The 22,028-nt window shown below is 60.7% G+C and overlaps 1 protein-coding gene across 1 annotated transcript in view; it reads left to right on the forward strand.

Annotated features, from left to right (window-relative positions):
* Positions 1-22,028, forward strand: part of UNC5A (unc-5 netrin receptor A) — a 62,754-nt gene that overhangs the window by 33,593 nt on the left and 7,133 nt on the right. Inside the window, exons 2-7 of the mRNA XM_058546566.1 lie at positions 12,768-12,989; positions 18,354-18,497; positions 18,758-18,861; positions 19,018-19,198; positions 20,609-20,773; positions 21,802-21,990. Of these exons, the coding sequence (XP_058402549.1) occupies positions 12,768-12,989; positions 18,354-18,497; positions 18,758-18,861; positions 19,018-19,198; positions 20,609-20,773; positions 21,802-21,990 (1,005 nt within the window). The remainder of the gene's footprint in view (positions 1-12,767; positions 12,990-18,353; positions 18,498-18,757; positions 18,862-19,017; positions 19,199-20,608; positions 20,774-21,801; positions 21,991-22,028) is intronic.

Raw genomic sequence — 22,028 nt, forward strand, 5'->3', positions numbered from 1 at the left:
AGCAAAGGCAGGCAAGGCCGGGCAGCCCCCAGCCCACCGTCTGCCCTCTTCTCCTGAGCCCACAGCTCTGCCCAGCAGGGAGCAGCTCACCGCCGTCTCTCGGGACCTCAGCCTCGGGGATAGAGGCAGTGCTCTCAGGCCTCAGTTGAGGTGGACGCTTGTGCTGACAATTAAATCCCGGCCACCTGGGGTGACGGACAGATGACCCCTCCAGCGTCTGCCCAGACCACAGGGGACTTCCACAGGAGGCCATGAGGAGGAGCGGTCCCAGGGAGAAGGCAGGATGATGGGGTGCTAGCAACGATGGGAAAGGGGAGAGGAGACCAGGAGGGCAGAGCAGTGACCGGGGGGGCTCCCCCTTTCTCTTCTGCAACCCCGATTCTTAGATTTGTAAAGTCGGAGGAGACTTTGGATGTTGTCCAGTCCAGCTTTGGCCTGCTAACTTGTTTGGCCCACACTGTGTTTAAATTTTTAAATTAGTTATCAACATTTTAAAACAGGAAATTTCGCATAAAAAAATGGATTTCCAGCTTCTCTTGAAAGAAAGACTGTGGCACCTCCTGGATGGGCTGCCCGCGTGGCGGTGGTCAGCGGAACTGAGCTGACCCCTTGGACAGACATCTTCCCTGTCCACCTCTCCAGGCACCACCCAGCCCCTGAAGGCTCCTGAGTTTGCCCCCCAGCCTGACCCAGTCCTGCCCCTTCTGAGGCCTGGAGAGGGCAGTGACTTGCCCAAGGCCACACAGCCAGGGAAAGGCAGAAAGGGGCCTAGGAACACAGTCTCCTGATGCCCAACTGTGGGCTCCGCCCCCTGCCCTCAGCACATATGTGCTGGCAGTCTCTGGCAGGGCACTCTCCAGGGCCCAGCCCCGGAGCTGGCAGCAGGTGAGGGGGGCGCTTCAGCCCTGCCACAGTCATTGACCCCCATGCAAGTCCCTGAGCCGGACACTGCTGAGAAGAGGTGGCTCGGGGCTGCTTCATGCGCTGAGGGTGTGCAGTCTGAGGGAGGAGGCAGCCGCCGCACACCCAGCCTTTTGTCAGTCAGCTGGATGATGCTCTCGCAGCCAGGGAGCCTGAGGAGCGAGTGGTGCACCCCCTGAGCAGAGGAGCTAGTGAGGGCATCCGGAGGAGGTGACACCTTGAATTAGGAAGTAACAGGGCTGGGAGGCGTTGGGAGTGGGCGAGGTGCCCTGCCAGTGCAGGGGAAAGTTGGGGTGAAGGAGGGGTCTGGGCGTGCAGGGGGAAGGGGTCAGTGGATGCGCTGAGCTGGCTGCAGGCTGTGGGTTGGTGACAGGGAATGAGGCTGCTGCGTTGGGGGGGATTTGGGGGAGTGGGGAGCCTACCTTTACCCTGCGGTCAGTGGGAACCATTGCAGGGGTTTGAAGTGTGGGATCAGATTGTCTTTCTAGAAGGCACTGTAGCAGCATAGTTGATGGCACCAAAGCCAGGGGATGGTCACGGGAAGGAAGTCCTGTTTTGGGGGGTGGGAGTGGGGGGCTGAGTGAGTTGGGTAGCCATGAAGCCAGAGAGGAGGGAGGGGGTGGGAGAGAGGCTGGGGGGCGCATAGGGGGCTAGAATAGTGGATGGGCAGGGAAGAAGAAGGCCCGGCCGCTCCAAGACTCATGCTCAGGCTCCTTGGGGTCGTGGCCTGGCTGACCGAGAGCAGGAGGTTTGGGGGAGCCACCTAGCCCGACTTGGGATGTGCCCGGCATGAGGTTCTAGGGGAGCCATCCAGAGGCAGGGGAAGTATCAGGATGGACTTTAGCCAGGAGAGTGGCTGGGGACCCTAGTTGGGGAACCATGGGCTGGAGGCTGGCAGAGAAGGGCCGTGGAAGCAAGGACCTCAGGAGAGGGCAGAGCACAGCCGGGCGGCTGCATGGACGAGGGACAGAGAAGGGGCTGAGGTGTCACCTGGCCACCACCACTGCCACCACCACTTCAGGGGCTGGCAGGATCCATGGATAGGAGCTGGATCTGTGCCTGGTGACTGGGTTTTCCTGTGAGTCCCTATATGAGGAAGGGTCCAGGCAGGCTTAGCTGCTGAGAATGGGGTCACAGGATGCCTGGTGACCTATGGCCACAGGGTCCTCTCCCTGGTGAGGACATCAGCTGCCCCAGCCAGATTTAGCCCAGAAGACAATGGGCCGTGGTGGTGCGCACATGTGTGTGCCCGAGGGGCTTGGTGTGTGTGCCCATGAATGCCGCAGCGGCCCCATGATTCTGGGACGCTGTGTGCCCGGGACTTCCCCGGGTGGGGCTGTGGCCACTGGACACTCTGTGGGGCAGGGACTCGAGTGCATCTTGGGTACTGCTGTGTTCCAGTGCCAAGCACAGCACTGGCCTGTTGTGGCCTGGTTAAGGACGTGGGGCACTGTAGCCTGCCTGGGTAGGACCCATCACTCGCTGCTTGCCTCACCTCGTCCTGCCTCGGTGTCCTTGCCTGGGCGTCAGAGATTAAAAACAGTTATTTGGCGCCTAGAATTGTTGCGAAGGTGAAATAAGAAAATCCGTCTAATGTTGTTATCATTATTACTGTGTGTGTGAGCGTGTATGCACGCGTGCACGTGTGTGTCACAGACTGTGTGGGTGTCCACGTGCTGGCTGTAGTGGTGGGCAGTGTCTCCCACCGGCCAAGGGCAAGTGTCTCTCTTGTCTCTGGGCTCCATCCCGTGACCAAGACTGCCCTGCCCTGGGCACGCTGAGCCTAGTCGTGCCGGAAAACAGTGCCACCACTCCTGGCCCCAGCACTGGCCACGCTCACATTAAACCAGTGAGATATGAAATGCCACCGTATCCGGGACAGGGTCTTTAATTAAATTAATTGCCGGCAACAGTGTAAAAATGCGGATGGGGTCATAAACGGCGCCACGGGGATGCTATTCATCATTGCCTCAGACTTTCAGGGGCCACACCTGGGATGGGGGTGGGGTAGGCATACTGGGCTGAGGCCACCAGGGAGCTCTGCAGCCACCAGAGGGCCTCCGGCAGGCGTGCCACAGAGATGGGCATGGGAGCATGGGGTGGGGGTCACCTTGCTTTAAGGGTGCGTGTATGGAACGGCCGCATCATTCTTAGCCTGTATGTTGTCCTGGTGAAGGACACGGATAGAAATGGGGAGGGTGCCGCAGGGGCTGGCGGGGGGCGCGGGAGTATTCTCCAGCCTGCTGGCCCGTCGGAGTTACTCTTGATCCATGGGCAACCTGACAATCTGGCCCAGCCCAGCACTGATAGCTGTGTGACCTTGAGCAAGTCCTTCCCCTCTACGAGCCCCAGTTTCCTTGTAAGGAAGACAGGGGAACCCCCTCCCCGCCTGCCTGCCTCCCTTGTATTCCCCAGCCCCTTCCCGTGGCCTGCCCCAAAGGGAACTCTGCAGGGCTGTCACGTCTCTTTCAGCTGGGGCTGCCCTGGCAGGCAGGGCTCAGAGCCTGTGGGCCAGCCTCCCGTCGCAGCGGTGAGGGAGCTGGGCCAGCACCCCCCGCCCACCTCTGCCTGGTGAGAGGTGGAGGGGCCCGCCGTGCACACGCGCGCGCGCACACCACGAGAACCAGCCGCACATCCACAGCAACACGCGCTCCACCAGCAGAAGATTCCGAAGCAGGAGAAAGCAGGAAAGAGAACTTCCCCGGTTCTCTCCGGGCTCTGCGACCACATAATTACCCTGGATTCCATTCTATTTAATTGTAGCTTATTAAATTCTAACCAGCCAATTATCAGCCACAATTACAGCTTAATTCGAGGACACAATAGCTATTTTATCGTTTGTTAATCAAATGCTTATTTAGGCCTCAGCTTTATTAACTATTTCTCTGGCCCGAAGCAAGGCCCTGCGGCAGGAAGGGGCCAGGGAAGGGGGCCCTGGGGGCCTGGCCCCCCATCATGGTACTCTCTCCCTGGCATCCTGGCAGTTTCTAGGTCCCTTTCACTGGTGGGTTTGGGGGCTCTTAGCGATGGCAGGGGTGCGACAGCCAGTGTGGATGCCGGGTGTGGAGCTGGAGGACCCAAGTTTGTTTGTTGGTTCTTGCGCTCTGCACACATTTATCAAACACCAACCACGGGCCAGGCCTGTGCCAGGTTCTGGGACCACAGCAGTGAACAAGACAAGTGTGGCCCTGCTGTCCTGACAAATTTCAGGGGAAGGGGACAGACAATAACAAGCAAGCAAGTACACCAGCAAGGTGACTTCAGATGGTGGTGAGTGCTGTGAGCAAGAGACGGCGAAAGTGGCAAGGCCGGGGGGGCTGCTTCAGACAGGCAGTCAGGGAGGGCCTCTCAGAGGAGGTAACATTGCAGCTGAGACCTGAGGGATTAGACGGGTCAGCTATGGAAGAGCAGGTTGCAGTGCGATGCAGGCAGAGGAACAAGCAAGTGCAGAGGCCCTGTGATCAGATAAGTTTGGAGGGTTTGAGAAACAGAGAGAGGGTCAGCGTGTGAGTGGAGTGAGCCGAGGGTAGCGTGGTGGGCGGGCCCAGACCCCTGCCCGTGCCTGGCCTGGGAGCTGTCAAGAGCCCACTTTGCCCTCTGTGGCTGTGTGACCTTAGGCAAGTCTTGAGCTCCCATTCCCTGTCTGTAAAAAGAGGGGCAGGTAGAAGGCACCTGAGTGCAGCTGCCAGGTGACAAGCCTGGTCTGCGGCGGCTGGCGGGCAGTGTGGGCTTGGCCGCATGCCCCGCTCGGTATGATGGTCCTCTGAGCTGGTGTGGTGGCGCCATCCCCGCCCGGCCCGCCTTGTTCTTTGCAGTTCAGCCTGTCGGCGTGTCCTCCTCGTGGCACCTGTGTCTGTCCTTGTGACCGGGCCTGTGGAGCCCGCTAGGGAAGAGGGTGACTTTCTTCCGATCTTGGGGAGGTGGCTGCTGCTTCTGTGACACTTTCGTGCGTTACCATGGAAACCAGAGCGCCGCGCACGCCATGTGTGTAGCATGGGTCAGGGGAGCAGCCCTCCCTTTGTAGGGACTCTCTGAGAGGCTGTCCCCCCGCCTTGTCCTGCACACTCATAGACCAGAGACCACAGCCATCACCTCCACTGACCACGCACTGGGGCGGAAGAGCCTGGCTCAGACCCACCCCTGCTCTCCGGGAAGTCCTTGCTGTTGGGAGTGAGAGCCAGGGAGACAGAGGGTTGAGGGATGGACCAAGGGGCCAAGAGGGAAAGGAGAGATGAGAGGCATTGGTGGGCACCTGGTAGGGTGGCTTTCCTGACCCACCTCTAATGGTGCAGGATCAGCGGGATGTGCCCCAGATGAGGAAGCGGGGCTCAAGAAACAGGCGGCCTGCACAGAGGTCTGGGGCAGGCAGTGAGTCCTGGAGGCAGCTGGCGGGCAGCACAGAGGGTTGTTACATGTTGGATTTGGGAGAATTCTGGGGGACGCATCCCGGCTTGTCCTGGCCCGTGGCACCCTGTCATCACCTCCAGGCAGGTCCACACCTCTGAGTTGCCACCTGTAACCTCAGGGTTCTTCGTGTGGCCCCCAGATCTGTTGTCCTGAGGTCTCCCGCCCACCATTCCTCCATTCCCCCGCACCCCCGCAGCTGTCTGTCTGTCTCTGGCGGCAAGTGCAGATTTCAGCCCTGCTTATCAGAGCCTCCTAGTGAAGCGCCCTTGTCGTAAAATTGCCCACATTTGAAAAGTACTAACTCATGAAGCCATCTCAGGCCGCGAGGTTGCAGATGGGCAGGAGAGCGTGAATCCCCACTCCCGCGTGTCTGCACCCCTCGGCCCCCACCACTGTGGCCGCGGCTCATGGCCCCATCTGCCTCCCCCCGGCTCCTGCACATCTGCCCTGCCTTCAGGGTCCAGCACCCGTGTTTGAGGAATCGAGTTCCCTTCCCATTGATTTGATTGATGGATTGATTGATTGGAAGGCAAGCAGAGCTGGCTCCCAGCCAGATTTGAGCGGGTTTCCTCCACTTCCAGCCCTCCTTCCTGGGCTCTGGTCCCGTTAGAGGGAATGATGTTCAATATTCATTCAACAAACACTTGCTGGGCACTCACTACGTGTCAGACCCTGTCCAGGCCCGGCATGCATGAGGGGTTGGGGGGGATGTAACCACTCAGTCCCTGCCCTCGAGGTGCTGACAGTGGGGAGAGAGACTCATAAATGGTGACAATATGATGTGTGAGGCGCTGAGGCAAGTTCAGCTGGGCTGTGGGAGCTGAGAGGAGCTGTGGCCAGCCCTATCGGGGGGTCAGGGAAGGCTTCCCGGGGGAGGGGGTGTTTGAGCAGGCCTTGAAGGGCAAGTGGAAGTCACTCCAGCAGATAGCAGATGAGCAGGGGGATCAATGTGACAAGAAGATGCTCACTCCAACTGGCTTCAGCCAGAGCAGGAATTCTAGGGGCAGCTCTGCCTTCCGGCCCGTGCGATCCCAGGCCACAGACACCACCAGGACCCAGGACAAGTCAATCCCTGTCTGCCTGGGTTGTCTCCATTCTCCAGGCCCCTGCTGCAGACCTGTGAACGCCTTTCACTCGGCCTCCCTGTGGCCGACAAGGTCTGCTGGACTAGCTGGCAGAAAGAAGTTCTCTTCCCAGCAGCCCAGCCCAAATCCCAGGGTCCCGTCTGTTTGGACAGGGTGACAGGCCCGTCTGGGAACCAGTCTGCGTCATATGCCCACCTCTGGGGCCAGAGATGGGGTCAGCTCACCTGGACGAATGACCATATGGCCTGGGCAGGGTGGGGGTGAGGCGTTCTCTGCAGAAAATCAGGTGCTGTTAGCCAGAGAGGAAGAGGACACAGAGCCTGGAACAGAATATGCAAATAGTCAAGATGCTGCCCCCTAGGGCACACCTGAAGGGAGGCCCTAGAGGCGAGGCCAGGTGGCAGCTCAGGCCCTGGGCCAGCAGGGCCCCGCCCACCAGGTGAAGGGCGTGGTGCACTATCCTGCGGCACTCTCCCTGCCTGGGCCTGTGGAGCGGGACACCCAGGCCCCAAGAGGACCTACCAGATGCACATCTCCAGGGGATGAGCTGGCGCCAGGCTCCCCAAGACCGGCTGGGAGCACAGGTGTCCAGGGGCAAGGGGGCGCAGTGCTGGGTGAGCAGCCGGGGCAAGGTCAGGCTGCAGGGAGGCAGAGGCTGCGGGCCCCAGCCCCCTCCTGCACCCCATTTCAAATCCAGACCGTTTCTCAGGGAAGCAGACAAAGCAGGGACCTGCTGGCCTGCCCCCTTTACCGTGTCCCTCCACCCCTGGGCGGGGCCTATCTGCTCTTAGGAAGCAGTGAACCCCATGACACCCTACCCAGCCTTCCTCCCCTGCTCTGGGACCAAGGCCTCGCTCAGTAAATACAAGTTCATTAATAGCTTGATTAATCACACCTCATATTTTTGAGGTGATTTTAAAAATAAAACATTTGAAAGCACTTTCACACCCCGCCGGGCCTCAGAGTTACACGAGCAGGTCTCATCATCGCTGACTGCAGGTGTGGGAAGGGGACTCAGCATCCTAGCAGCAGCGTGTCAGGGTGTGGCAGGGGGCAGCCTCAAGGGCAGAGCCCTCTCCCTGCCCCTGGCTCTGCCTGTGGACCGCCCTGCGCTCTCTCTGGGTCTCTCTGCAGGACAAGAGAGAAGGGCAGATCTTCAGAAGTTCAAAGGAGAAGAAGGGGTGGTCATTCAGTCACTCAACAAACACTCCATCAGTATCCAGGCCAGACTTGGGCTCCATGCCCCCAGTGAGCTCATGCTCTAGTGAGGAAGGCAACGTGCAAACAAATCCACCCTAGTCCTGAATGTGGCCTGTATCCTGGAGGGAGGCTCAGGGGACAGGGTGACTTGAGCAAGTGACACAGAGTGTGGATCCAAGAAGGCCTCCTGGAGGAGGTGGCACTTTGCTGACACTTGAAGGCTGGATGGAAGTTCCCAGATGGCCCTTGTGGGGCAGGTCCACCATGGTCCACTCCACTGAACCCCCACTCCGTCTCCCCGCTGCCACTCCTGCCTCCCTCCGCCGTTCCTCACGCAGGGAGATCTCATCACTCCCCTGCACGCAGCCCCCCAGAGGCTCCCCACTGCCCTTCCAATAAAATCCCAACTCCTTCCCGGACCCTGAAGACCCACGAGTTGGGCGCCTGCTCCCTCTCTGACCCACCTCCTATGAGTCCCCTGTGCTCCCCCAGCTCCGGCCACGCTGGCCTCCTCGTCATCCTCACACAAGCCTGGCTGCTTCCTGCCTGACCACCTCTGCTGTTCCCTTTTCCAAAAACCCTATTCCTCCAGGCCTGGCACTTGGCTCCGCTCAGATGTCACCTCCACAGAGAGACCTGCCCCAAGGCCCCTCCCCTCGAGAGCCCCCACGCCCACACCCTTCTGAAATAGCACCCCTTTTACCTGCTGCACAACCCGCGGCAACATCTGGGGTCCTCTGTTTTGCTTTGTTTCTCCGACTTGAATGGAAGCTTCTGAGAGCAGGGCTGTCTCTCGTGCCCCCTGCGGTCTCCCGGAACAGTTCCTGGCACTCCACAGTATTTGTCAAATGAATGATACGTTTCAGGTCGTGGGAGCACATTGGGGTGGGAGGAGAGGGGAGGGTGGCATCTGTCACAGGCTCAGCTCTGGCCAAGGCCCGTCACCCAGGGGCCTCTTCCCCTTCTCTGGTCCTGGCCTCCCCACACACACACACACACACACACAGAGTCTTTCAAGCCCCTCTCCCTCGCTGTCCCTGAGAAGACACTGGGGGTTGGGACTGCTAGGGTTGCTTCCACCCTTAGTGGGGCGGCCAGAGCAGGGGTGCCAGCTGGGGCTGACTTGAGCACCTGTCCTCCTGAGACAGGTGGGGGCCAGCTGGCCAGCCCAAGGGCTCATTGGAAGAGGGGTTCCCACTTCAGGGCCTGAGCCATCCACACAGGCCTGTGCATCTGCAGTTCCCGGTGGCCAAGAGCCCCTCAGGGAACTGCTAGTAAGTGAAAGAGGTCTTCTAACCAGATTCCAAGGGGGCACTGGGGCCAGGTCCTATGCAGGTGGGAGGGCCTTGGCCGGGGTGTGGTGGATGGAGCCTCTGGGGACCTAGGGGGTGGGATTCGGGACATGACAGGGCCCGTGTAGCCAGTGGGCCCTGCCCCTGCCTACCTCCTGCAGCACCGGTGCATCTGCCCTGGCAGAGCATCCCGTCCATGCTCATCGCCTCAGCAGCCCTGCAGGGAGCAGCATTAGGCACCCCAGTCTGAGGTCCCAGTCGCCAACACTGGCACTAGGCAGCCTTGAGCTGGGTGGAGGGATCACGGATGGACAAGCTGGCGTTGGGGACAGTGGCCTCAGCCACCCGCTTGCTTCTCCAGGGCATAGCTGCAGCCTGGACCCCTGGTCCACCTGATAAATGCCCTGTGGTAAGAGCTACAGTACCAGGGAGGACAGGCCTCAGATGCAGAGAGGGCAAAACGGTATGTGTGGTTTCCTAGGAGAGTGAGGTGGGGGAACCATCTTTCCAGAAGTGACAGTGGAGCTGGGCCCTGAGGAGAAGGTAAGAAAGTGCTGGCAGAGGAGGGAGGGTGTTTCAGGCAGAGAGAAGAGCGTGGGCAGACCTGGCGATGGGAGGCAGTGCCTAGGAGAGATCAGTGGGTGTTTCTGCATAGGAAGGCTGGAGAGTTAACGGGACAGAAGAGAAGGCTCAGGGATGCCAGCCAAAAGCACTAGGCCCCATCCTGAAACACCCATGGGAGCCAGGCAGACAATAGAAATAGACGAAGCAGGCCCAGGGTTGAGGTGACAGGGAGTGGTGGGGACTGTGAGGAACTGGCAAGGTGGCGCCCTGTTGAAAGGATCCTAGATCATTTGGCACTGAGTATGTACTGCTGGGTGTTGTCTTTGATAGACGAGCACAGGATTCACGCTGGGTGAAGAGAAAGAATGCTCACTCTAGTGACCTGCCACATGGAGGGAAAGAGACCTAAGGCTCTTGCTGTGCCTTCAGGCAAGAGGCCTAGCTGGGACTGTGAGGGGCGGGCAGATGGCAGGTGCTGACCACAGAGGGGAGGTCACAGAGTGGTTCAGAGGCCAGAGGGAGGGGAAGTCAGCTCTGGCTGCCCGGCAGCTTCTGTAGCCCCAAGAGGACATCCAGTGGGGCGTGAATTTACCCCCACACGAGACCTTAGAGTGTCCTGGCTAAAGGGCAGGGCTGCAGCCTGGACCCCTGGTCCGCCTGATAAATGCCCCTCCCCAGGGTGAGGAGGGGAGGCCGCGCCGGCGTGGCATGACAGAGGCACCAGAGAAGTGAGCTATGTCCCTTATTGGTCACAGTACATTTATTTTTCATTAGCAGTTAAATGCAGACATGAGGGATTGTGCCGGGTTCAGTGGGTGGCTGACGCAAGCAGTGCCTGGCGCAGTGATCCATATGGAGGCTGGAGGGCCACATGCCCGCCCCTGCCCACACCCCCCTGCCCGGGACCCCTGCCCACCCAGCCCTCCGCCGGTAGGCTGGCACAGGCCGTCCCACTGAGCCTCTGCAAGGTGAGGCATGGCCAGGCCTGGCACTTCCCATGCCATTCTGGAGCCTGTGACCGCTGTCCCCCTGGCCCCTGAGGGCCCTGCTCAGGGGTCAGGCTCGGCCATCCTCTGTGCAGCCTTGGAGTAGATGCTGTGGCTTCCCCACTAAGGGTCTAGAGAGGCCACTGGACCTACCAGCTCCCCACTCCAGCCCACACTCAGGAGCCCGCCCTCCCATTCATTCTCTAGACCTTGGGAAGCCCGAGCCAAACTCAGCCCTGCCCTGGCTGAGTCTGCTGCCTGGGTCAAGGGCTGGCCAGTGGCTGCTGCGAGACAGTGAAGAGCAAATGTAACAGGAGTCACCAGACAGCCCCCGGACACTTTGTGAGTCCAGGGTCAGAGCTGGGAGGTCTAGGCAAGTGATCTCCCCCTCACACTTCAGATTCCCCATCTGTAAGATGTAAGAGGGCTCTTCCCTCCAGCAGCACCCCTACCTTCCTCAGCCTACAACAGAGACCCATGGAGGGCACTGGCAGAGACCTGCGAGGTGGTCCAGGACAGGGCCGGGTGGGGCAAGGCAAGCTTTGTTTTCCCAACTGCAAGTGTGGTTCCCAGGCAGCCCAGCCTTCATTACGGAGCTGTGGGAATGTGCAGGGGGCGCGGCTGCCAGAGAAAGATCACAAGAGGGAGAGGCCAGGGGGAGGGGTGAGGCAGGAGGAAGGGTAGGTGAGCCCCGCTGCTGCAAATGCTGCCCTGCGCCCCTCCCACACAAGGACACGACTCCCCCCATCCCAAGGGCAAGGCCCCTGCCAGCTCTGTGCCTCAGTTTCCTCATTAGACCTTGCCCCTGAAGAGATTGCTGTGAGGGTTACTGAGCTGAGGGAGATGATTGTAAATGCAAAACCACTGGGTACTGATAGCAGCCAACATTTCCTGAGCACGGTGCCAAGTGCCGCCTTCACCACGTCCTCACAACAGCCCTGGGATCTGGGTACATCTCCCCATTCTGCAGGTGAGGAAACAGGCTGAAGTCACCAGGTGCTCAGGCTCTCGGCAGGCACTCCCCACTCACCCAAGCCGGCCCAGGATGCCTGCAGGACCAGGCAGATCCCCTCCCCAAGATCATGGTCTTGGGTGGAAGGGGCAGACTCCCACTTTGGAAAGAGAGGGTCCCTGTGCAAGCAGGAGAGAAGGGGCAGCATGGATGCCCTCTGGGGGTGGCGTTCAGGCCCCCAGGGGTTTTGGGATGCCCATGGGGAGGGTAGTGGAGCCACGAGGCTGACCATGTGAGGAGCCTCCAGAATCCCCCACAGGGTAGACGGGACCTCCACGTCACAGATGACGCACGGGTAACTCGCCCAAGGTCCCCGCTAGCAAGAAGCAGATGGGTCTCTGAAGCCCAAGTTTTCCCCTCTTTATGCCCAGAGGCTCCTGTTGATTGTGTATGTGTGCTGGTGGGAAAATCACTGCAGCCCTGAGGGAGGCCAGGCCATCGGGGACCTGTTTGGTGGGGAGACTGTGGGTGCCCCCCCATCCTCCCAGCCCCACCCTCTCAGGGGTCCTGCTGGTCGAGCTGACGGTCAGACTGCTGTGGGGGTTTACCTCTGCCAAGCCTCAGAGCTAATTACCTGTGTAAAATGACTTGTGGGATGGTTCTGATTTTCAGTTAAAATTAGAAGGAAACCCATATTCAGGTCTCCTTGAAGAGTGGGACATGGCCCAGGTCCCTCAGGCTCCCAGACAGACTCTCCTGGCTGCCACCCTGCCCAGGGCCCACCCTGCAGCCCAGGCTCACCCCCACGTACCCCTCCCTGGCCTCTCTGCAACAGCACTGCCACCGACACTCCCAGCTGCCCCCTCCCCTCCTTCATTCACTTGATATTGTCTGAGCACCTACTACGGAAGTGGCCCTGGAGGCAGCCAGGACACCAGAGGAAAGGAGCCCTGCCCTCCCCTGCCCCAGGCTGCCCTGCCTGGGTCCTCTCCCTCCCTCCAGCTTTCCCCTGGACCTCCCAGGGTGTGGGCTGACTCACCAGGTCCCTGAGCTTCTACCTGGATGACAAGGAGCCCTGACTGCCACTGTGCACTGGAACTTCCACCCTTGTCTCATTTCATCTCTCGTGTTCACAAGTGGGTGGCATGCTTCTTCCCCCATTTTACAGAGGGGGACACTGAGGCTCGGGGAGGGGGCATTCCGCAGCCCAGATTGCCAGGCTAGAAGTGGCAGAGCCTGGCTTCACGCTACTCCCATCAGCCTGGCGGGCTGCCCCTGCATGGCCCGGCCCCAGCCCCTAGGCAGGCCCCACCCACCCCGCAGAGGCCCCACTCACCTTACCCCTTTGCCCCTGCTGCAGGTGCCCAGCAGAGTGCCACAGTAGCCAACCCGGTGCCCGGCACTAATCCAGACCTGCTTCCCCACTTCCTGGTGGAGCCTGAGGACGTGTACATCGTTAAGAACAAGCCGGTGCTGCTGGTGTGCAAGGCCACGCCCGCCACACAGATCTTCTTCAAGTGCAACGGGGAGTGGGTGCGCCAGGTAGACCACGCGATGGAGCGCAGCACAGACGGGAGCAGCGGTGAGCCGGGCGGGCAGCCAGGCGGGGCCACGTGAGGGGGAGTGGAGCCAGCCCCAGAGGAAATGGGGGCCCACAGAGGGGCCTGCAGTTGCCCCTTCCCCACAAGCAGAGGCCAGGATGTTACCAGCTCTGTGCCCACCATGGCAGATGCCCAGGAGATGCAGGACTCCCACACCTGTACCCTGGGGCCTTCCCTGGGAGGTCCCACCCTCACCAGACCTCACAGCTTGGTGGGGGGGAGTGAGAGGGAAGCCCCCTGCAAATGTCCCAGGGAGCGGGGGGGGGGGGGGATAGGTCCTGCCACTGTGTCTGAGCCCGGGCTGGGCCAGGGGCAGCCTGGTGAGCAGTGCCAGCAAGGAAAGGGGGTTTGGAGGGTCCCAGATAATCAAAGAGCTCATGAAGCTCATGTTCTGTAACTGTTTAACTTATGCATCCATTAGTTCATTCATTCATTTGCTCATTCCCTGAGCATCAACTCCCAAGCTGGGGACACAGTCCCCATGGAGAGGTGGGCAGCTCCCTGTGGGGAGCGAGAGAACAGTAGGACCGAGGCTGCCCAGGGAGGTGACGTGTAAACCGAGGGGGCATAAGAACTGCTGAGGGAGAGAAGAGGGAAAGGGTGTCCCAGGCGTCCCAGGGGGCAGAGCACAAGCAGAGGCCTGGAGGGACGGGCGTGCCGGTGAGGGTCAGCAGGGAGGGTGTGGGTTGTGCGTAGGGGGCAGGGGTGCCATCCGGGAGCCTCATCCATCAGGCTCTGGAGTGAGGTCACAGTCCCGTGGGATTTCAAGCTGCCAAGTGACTTGGCCAGAGCTATGGGTAACATTCGGGGGGCCAGTATGGGGGCTGACACCAAAGAGAGGGAACCAGTGGGACTCGGCTGAGATGTGGAAGGAGGGGTTCTGGGGGCAGTGGGCACACCCAAGAAGTGTCCCTTCATGGGACGCCCCATGCCCCGTGCCAGCCCTGTCCTTAGGCAGCAGTGGGCAATGGGGACGTGGGCAGAGAGCCCTTGTTTGGGTTCCTGCACTCCCCAAGGGTAGGCTGGCCAAGCTGACAACAGCCTCTCCTCCTCCTCACTTACTGGACCCCAGTTAAGTTCATTTCCTCTCCCTTCACCTTGGCGCTTTGTGGAGCGCCCACACAGAGGAGGCCTCAGGTTAAGTCCTGAGCCCCTTCCCACCGGGCTTCCGCCAGCCTGAGACACAGCACACACCCTGTGGGGAGTTTGGCCACCAACGTGAGCCAGCATGAACCGCGGTGCAGCTGGGGACAGGATGCCAGGCCCAGGACAACTCACACTGATGCCGAGGGCAGGCAGGGGACCAAAGGCCCAGAGGGGTGGCTGGTGCCACCAGGCAGGAGGGGCTGGGTAGCCCAGGAAGGATTCCCAGAGGAGGGGTAGTGTCCAAACACCGGTCTTAAAACCACCTGGAACCAGCATTTCCCAGGGCCAAGGACCGGAAGGTGCAAATGCAGGAAGGGCAGGCTGGCGGGGCTGGGGTTTGGGGCGGGAGGCAGGCAGCAGGAGGAGGAGGCTGTGGGAGGTTGGTGCTGGGCAGAGGGGACCTGGAGGAGGGCCTGCCTGGGGGCGCTGCTGGGCAGCTCTCTAACAGTGCGGATGTACGAGAGCAGCCCTGGGCTTGGGCAGCATAAGGTTTAGTCCTCAGAACCAGCCTTTCGAGTTACAGATGGGATGGAGACCTTGGCTCTGACTCATCCAGGGCCCCTAAAGGGCTCCAACCAGGTGTTCTCTTCCGCGGAAGTCACACCCCATCGTCCCCACCAGGGTCCAGCGGGGGCTAGTCTCCTTCCCCTCAAGAGTCAGGCCCTCGGTTAGTGATTCCTGCCCGGGCCCACACAGTCCTGCTGCTTGCAGCCTCCTTCCTGCAGGCCTCAGGGGTTAACTGAGCACCTGCTCTGTGCCAGGCCTGGGTCAGGTGCTAGGAATTCAGCCCCCAAGGCTCTCGGGGCAGGTGATGCAGCTCTGCCTCCCACCTTCAGAAGAGGGGTGGAGAGGACAGTGCCCTCTGTGGCCCAAGAGAGTCCTGGGCCCCATCAGCACCTCCCAGGGCCAGGGCCTCCCCCAGCCCAGCAGAGACACCAGAAGCCTCTCTGGCCACGCAGGCAGCTTGTAGGGCCCACATTGTCCAGGTGCAAGGGTCTGCCTCCCCTCGGGCAAGTCCCCTCCCTCCCTGGGCCTCATCTGTAAAAAGGGGATGAGGAGGGCCTGCTTGCAGGTTGGTGGGGGAGCTGTGAGATCTCACACACCCAGTTCCAGGCCTTTCTTCTCTCCCCACCCCTAACCCAGGGCCCAGTGCCACTTTGCAGCAAGGTGAGTCCCACTGCTGTGGCAGATCCCCCAGGGAAAGGACAGGTGAGGAAGAGGAAGCCACAGCCAGAGACCTGCCTTCCTGCAGCCTTACAGAGCCTGTCCTGGAACCTCTTGGAAGGCCCCAGGCCGGTCCACTGCTGCTCCCAGCCTCCCCTTCCAGGCTCTCCACGCACACCCCACCTTGTCTCCTGCTATCACAAGGTCTGGATTCTGTGCCTGCGTAGCAGTCACAGGCCGGGCCACATTCACACCAGGGCCCCCCGGCCCACACTGCCTGACAGGCTGCCCTGGCCTTGCTCCCTTCAGGCCAGTCAGAGAGCAGAGCTCATGGGGACACACCCCACCCATAAGGACCTGGGCCCTTTCTTGCCTTGAGCCCCCAGTCTCAGGCCTCCCGTGGCCAGCACATCTGAATTTTCGGTGATCTTGTTGATTTCTCAACCCAAAGCCATTGAGTGCTTTGAGGTGAAGAGGTAGGCTTCCCTCACTTACCCACAAACACATGCCATGGTGGTGGGTGGTGGCACCACGTGTGCACACACAGACCAAAGACCCTGACCCAGAAACGTTCTGTGGTCAGGCAGGGATGGGGGAGTCAGAGGTCAGCCCAGATCTGTAGCCCCACCCACTCCTGTCTGGGGCTAGGGGAAGCCGGGTGGACACCCCAGGACATAGCATCCCTGTCTCCGCCTCACCCCTCTCTCCCCAGAAGGCTGGGGGAAGGACCGAAGCCTGAAAACCCTCAAACCCAAACCTGCTGATGATGCTGTCCAAGCCCGAAATTTGGAAACCAAGCACTGGAGCCCAGTTTGGAGATGTAATTTATTGTGTGTTAAACAAACTGTTTGGTTATTGGAAGCAGATTGGAGAGAAAGTGAGAACCTAAGCCTAGGCTTGGCCTCAGAGCATACACCCCACCCCCTTCCCCCGCCAACCTTCCACCTCCCAGAAACACCAAGCACGCCCACACCGGGACCCCCCACGTGCCCATGGCATCCACACACCCGCTCACACCCCACCCACTCCAGGGCCAACAGGGGCCCGCCTCCTGCCTCCCTGGCCCTTCCCCGAGGCTGGCATCCGCTCACACTTACAGGCAGGTGCAGACGCAGCCATGCCCAGAAACTGCTCAGTGACCTGCAGGGGAGGTCACAGCCCCTCACATCAAGGCCCCGGCAGGGCAGGGCATGGGTCTTCCCCTCGGTGCCCTGCCCTCCTGGAGCGTGTGGGGCTTAAGGGTGCTGCCTGGAGCTGAGACATCCGTTCAAACTTGGCCCTCATTCATGGCAGCAGGAAGGAGCCGAGGAGGAGGCAGGACATAGGTGGGAAGAGATGGGAGAGAGAAATAGGAGCACTTAAATTTAGTACGAGTGAGTTGCCTGGGTAGCATGTGAGCTCCCCCACCCCCTCAGGGGATGGAGTGAGCCATCAGTAGACCCGTCCACCTGGGAGAGAAAAAGTACCCAGTTCAGAATGTTCTGGAGGTCTTCACCACTAACCCCAGACGCCAAGGAGAGCCCTGCCTCCACCCCTGGGTGTGTGCATGGCTCCTTCTCAGATGACCAAGGTGTGCTTGACAGGCAGCTGGTGCCCAGGGCCCCGCTCCTATGCACAGACCCTGTGAGGGACCCTCAGTTCTCAGCCGTCACCCCAACCCCAGAGAAGGCGCACATCCGGGCGCATTAGAGAATGGGAGAGAAAAGGGGCGGCAGGCAGTATCCAGAACAGAGGGAACTGGCCCAGCAACAGTGACCTCAACCAGAGGTGACACCCCCATCTCCTGTGAGAACTAACCGGGGGCAGGGGCGAATAATAGAAAAATCTGGGGACCCAGTGTGGCAGCCGGAGAGGCTCATGGGGAGGGGTCTGGGCAGGGGTCAGGAGAGATGTGTTAGAGAAATGAAGAGGGATAACAGCCTCCCAGCTGCCTGCTGGGCTGGGCTGCTCCTGCAATGCAGCCCTAATTGAATTTCTCTGTTAACAATAGAAACACAATGGCAGCAGGCCTCTCTCCCTTTTTCTAATAAGCCAATGACCCGAGGGAAATTGGGGTCAGGAGGAGGAGAAATTGGAAACAGTCTTTTCTCACTCCTCGAGTCACTGGTTTTGGCAGAGGGCCAGGGGGCTGGAGGAGGGCTGTGCCCCCCCCACCCCACCCCCGGGTCCTCAGAGCGTCCAAGCCCTCCCCGAATGCCCCATTCCCTGGGTCGGGGTGGCGCACAGGGCAGGTGCTGAGTCCATCCTTGAGAGGGTCACCCCAGCGCAGCCCAGTCGGGGTAGAGTGGGTTCCCCGAAGCCTACCACACGCCAGCTTCGCCCCAGGGGCTGCCCCCTCTCCCTCGCCAACATTTCTCCCTATGGGATGGGCACCCCCAGCCTGAACACACTCTGGGTTCAGACAGCCCAGGCCTCAGTTAGCCACGGCCTCTCTGAGCCTCTGTTTCTCCTCCACAGAATGGGAGCAATGCATCCAAGGGCACAGATTGAGAAAGATAACAAGCTAGCATGTGGGAAACCCTTGCTAAGTCCCAGGGGTCTATCATCATACTACATAATCACTGTAATTATATTGTTAATAGCTGTTATTATATTATCACATGTCACGATCTACCTGCTAACTCCCAGGGAAGTGAGCCAGATCTTTCCTCACTGTTTTTTACCCACAAAGGCCCCAAGGCTGGCCTGTCTGCCGGGGGTTCTTGGAAGCCAGTCTCTGTCACCCAAGGCTCCTCTGTGCCGTTGTCTCTGAAACAACAGGAAGCCCCTTTAGGGACATTTCTGTAAGTGACTCCAGGGAGACCGGCCTTGGGTAACCAAGTATAATGCATGGAAGTGCTGAAGACCCACTTCTGGCCTTCAGGAGATATGAAGGGAGTTTCCTGTGGGTCCCCTGGACTGAGCCCCCAAATCCTGGCCGCTCTCCTGCCTAGCAGAGGGAGTGGTTGTGGGTAGTACAGGGACCCCAAACATCGAGACTGGACAGCGAGGCCTGTGCAGGGCTCAGTGTGGCCCCTGGGCCCTCCCGCCCCCAGGGCTGCCCACCATGGAAGTCCGCATCAATGTCTCGAGGCAGCAGGTGGAGAAGGTCTTTGGGCTGGAGGAGTACTGGTGCCAGTGTGTGGCGTGGAGCTCCTCAGGCACCACCAAGAGTCAGAAGGCCTACATCCGCATCGCCTGTGAGTTCAGGGCCTGGCCTGGGGGGGCAGCCCTAGGGTGTCACCAGGGGAGGGGGTCTGCTCAGAATTCCTCAGGTCTTGCCTTGATGGGTGGGGGAAGTGCCTATGCACTAACAACCCAGACACCCCCATGTCCCTCCGGGCACTCGGCACTTCCTCCCACCATGTACCATGGCCCCTGCGGGACTGGGGGACAGGGCTGGCCAGGCTGACCCAGCGTGAGGCAGCCAGGCTGGAGGACACTCTTGTTCTCCTCCCAGATTTGCGCAAGAACTTTGAGCAGGAGCCACTGGCCAAGGAGGTGTCCCTGGAGCAGGGCATCGTGCTGCCCTGCCGCCCGCCGGAGGGCATCCCCCCAGCTGAGGTGAGAGGGGCTCCGATGCCACTCCACAGGTGGGCAGTGCTCCCAGGTCTCGGGTCCCACCTGCCCAGCCCTCCAGGCTGACCCCTCAGGGGCCACTTTCACTCCAGGCAAGGCCAGTGTGGGCAAGCAGTGCAGTGGTGTGGCTCCCTCCCCCAGGTGGAGTGGCTCCGGAACGAGGACCTGGTGGACCCATCCCTGGACCCCAATGTGTACATCACGCGAGAGCACAGCCTGGTGGTGCGACAGGCCCGCCTGGCTGATACGGCCAACTACACCTGCGTGGCCAAGAACATCGTAGCACGTCGCCGCAGCGCCTCTGCTGCTGTCATCGTCTATGGTGGGCCCCGGCGCTGGCGGGGCGGAGGGGCTCCTGGGCACAAGAGAGGCACCGGAAGTGTCATGGGGCAGCCATGTGTAGCTGGCTCCTGGAGAGCCAGGGCCAGTGGACCAGACCATGGCCTGACTGGGCAGAACAGGGAGAGGGCTTGCTCTGGCTGTTGGGGAGGTGAGAGGCATGTCTGGGCCGAGGTGTGGGGCAGGTTGGTGGTCATCTGTGGCCAGACCATCCCTTGGCTTACTTGTGGGCAGGGGACATTGTGCAGAGGGTGATGAGAGGACAGGATGGGAGTCTAGGAAAGGCTACAGACCACAGCCTGTGCTCCTGTGTCCCCAGCATGGGAAGTAGAGTGTCCCAGGCACCCCCTGGGAGCAGGCAGAGGGAGGGATGTGGGAGTTGCCCCCATGAAAGGCTGGGGTCTGGGCCGCAGGAGCATGAGAGCTGCAGCTAGGGCTGGCTGCCCTGAGCGCCTGCAGTACCCGCTGGGAGAAGGGGCTATGGAGCGGGTGCTGCCAGGCTCTGAGAACAGTGGGGACAAGCATGGCCTCCCCTCAGGGCTTCTCTCCCAGCACAGCCGCAGCCCACCCACTTCCAGCTTACAGCCCCTCTGCCCTCCTGCCTCAGCCCCTGAGCCAGTGTGTATGAGGAAGCCCCTGCTCCCTGACCCCAGTCCTTCTCTGTCCGGCCAGTGAACGGTGGGTGGTCGACGTGGACCGAGTGGTCCGTCTGCAGCGCCAGCTGTGGGCGCGGCTGGCAGAAACGGAGCCGGAGCTGCACCAACCCGGCGCCTCTCAACGGGGGCGCGTTCTGTGAGGGGCAGAATGTCCAGAAAACAGCCTGCGCCACCCTGTGCCCAGGTACCAGTGGCCGCTGCCTCCCGCATCGCTCCTCACCACGCCATCTCTCTGCCCTGGCTCCATCACGCCCACCAGCCTGCCCCCATGGCTCCATCCCACCCGCCGGCACGCAGGGCCAGGCTCAGTCTGAGGCCCGGATGGGGTTCAGTGTGATCGGAGGCAGGACTCAGTCTGTGTCCAGGCTCAGCCTCAGCAAAGGGGCTGAGTCACAGGGTCTGAGGTACAGTCAGTGTGGGGCAGGGGCAGGCCCCAGCCTGGGGCTGCAGAACCACCTGTGCCTGGGATCAGAGGGTCATTGTGCAACCAAGCACCCTCACTGCCCCAGGGCCAGGATGGCCCCTTGGTGTGGGTAGAGCCAAGCAGGCCCGGTGTCATCGTGCCTCTTGTCATTAGCATGCATCATCCAGGCCAGCTGGACACCAGAGGGCGTGCAGACTGGTGGGCCTGGACCTGGCCCTGGCATTGCACCCAGTGAAGCTGCACCAGCAGACTTTCTGGGCTCGCTCCCCAGGCTGACCATGCCGTCTCCTCTCTGTGTCTATCTTGCGTCTAGTGGACGGCAGCTGGAGCCCGTGGAGCAAGTGGTCAGCCTGTGGGCTTGACTGCACCCACTGGCGGAGCCGCGAGTGCTCAGATCCAGCGCCCCGCAACGGAGGCGAGGAGTGCCGGGGCGCTGACCTGGACACCCGAAACTGTACCAACGACCTCTGCGTGCACAGTGAGTCCTCTCTGCCCCGGAGTCCTCTTCAGTTGGCCAGGATTGGACCTGCCCAGCCCTGGGGAGATGGTGGCTAAGGGAATCAGTGCCCTGCCACAGGCTGCATCCCCTCTCCAAAGCTCAGGACCCTCGGGGACTCCCTCATCCCAAACACACCCACACATATGCCCACCCACGACCCAGTACCTCCCACGCCTCCCCTGAGACTTGCATACATTTGAACCTTGACTGTGCACACACAGACCCCGGGATCATCTCCCAAACCCCTCTCCCTTTCCTCCTGCAGCTTCATCTCCACCCCGTGCCCCAAGTGCACACGCAAGTCCTGTGGGAACGCAGGGCTTGTGAGGCTTGTTAATTACAAGGCCATAACTAACAATTAAAGATCTCTGTTGGATTTTTTTCCCCAAGAACACACCCTCCCCCATTCTTTCAATTAAAAACCTAATTATCTGTGTCAATTCCTTTCTGATGGACATTTCTTCCATTATGCAAAGCCCTTCTAAAATCAATATAGCTTCCTCCAGGCAGTCAATCACCCCCTCCCTGGCCCTGCTCCAGGCCTGGAAGAGGCAGACAAGAAGAGCCCTGGCACCCCTGTTCCTGGCCCAGGAACCGGCTAGGAAGCAGATTGGCAGAGCCCCAGGAAGCAGATCCCCTGCTTTGGGGATCTCACCCCCAGTCCCAGCTGCCCTGGGCCCTAGAAGAGCGGGTTCAACCAGCAGCCCAGCATCAGGCCACCCGGGGAAGTGTCTCTTTCCCCTCCTCGGTTCTCCGGCAGCAGCAACCTCAGCCTGACTCGAGCCCGTGAGGGATGCGATTTGCTCAGTGACATAGCAAGGTGGTGGCAGCTGCAGGGCTGGGATGCACGCCTGCTGACTCCATGCTCCCTGCTGCCAGCGCCTGCTGCCCTGCTAGTGCTGATGCCCAAGGAGTGGAGGCCTCATCCTCCTGGGGTGTAGACTGCTGACCTCTCCTTCCCGGCCTCCCGCACCCTGCCCCTCCCAAGGCCGCACTCTCTCCCGCAGCTGCTTCCGGCTCCGAGGACGTGGCCCTCTACGTGGGCCTCATTGCGGTGGCCGTGTGCCTCCTCCTGCTGCTGCTTGTCCTCATCCTCGTTTATTGCCGCAAGAAGGAGGGGCTGGACTCAGACGTGGCGGACTCGTCCATCCTCACCTCAGGCTTCCAGCCCGTCAGCATCAAGCCCAGCAAAGCAGGTGGGGTGCTCCCTGCCCCCAGCACTCCTGCGAGACCC

This window comes from Diceros bicornis, chromosome 1 (genome assembly GCF_020826845.1).
Source record: "Diceros bicornis minor isolate mBicDic1 chromosome 1, mDicBic1.mat.cur, whole genome shotgun sequence".
NCBI classification, from domain to species: Eukaryota; Metazoa; Chordata; class Mammalia; order Perissodactyla; family Rhinocerotidae; genus Diceros; species Diceros bicornis.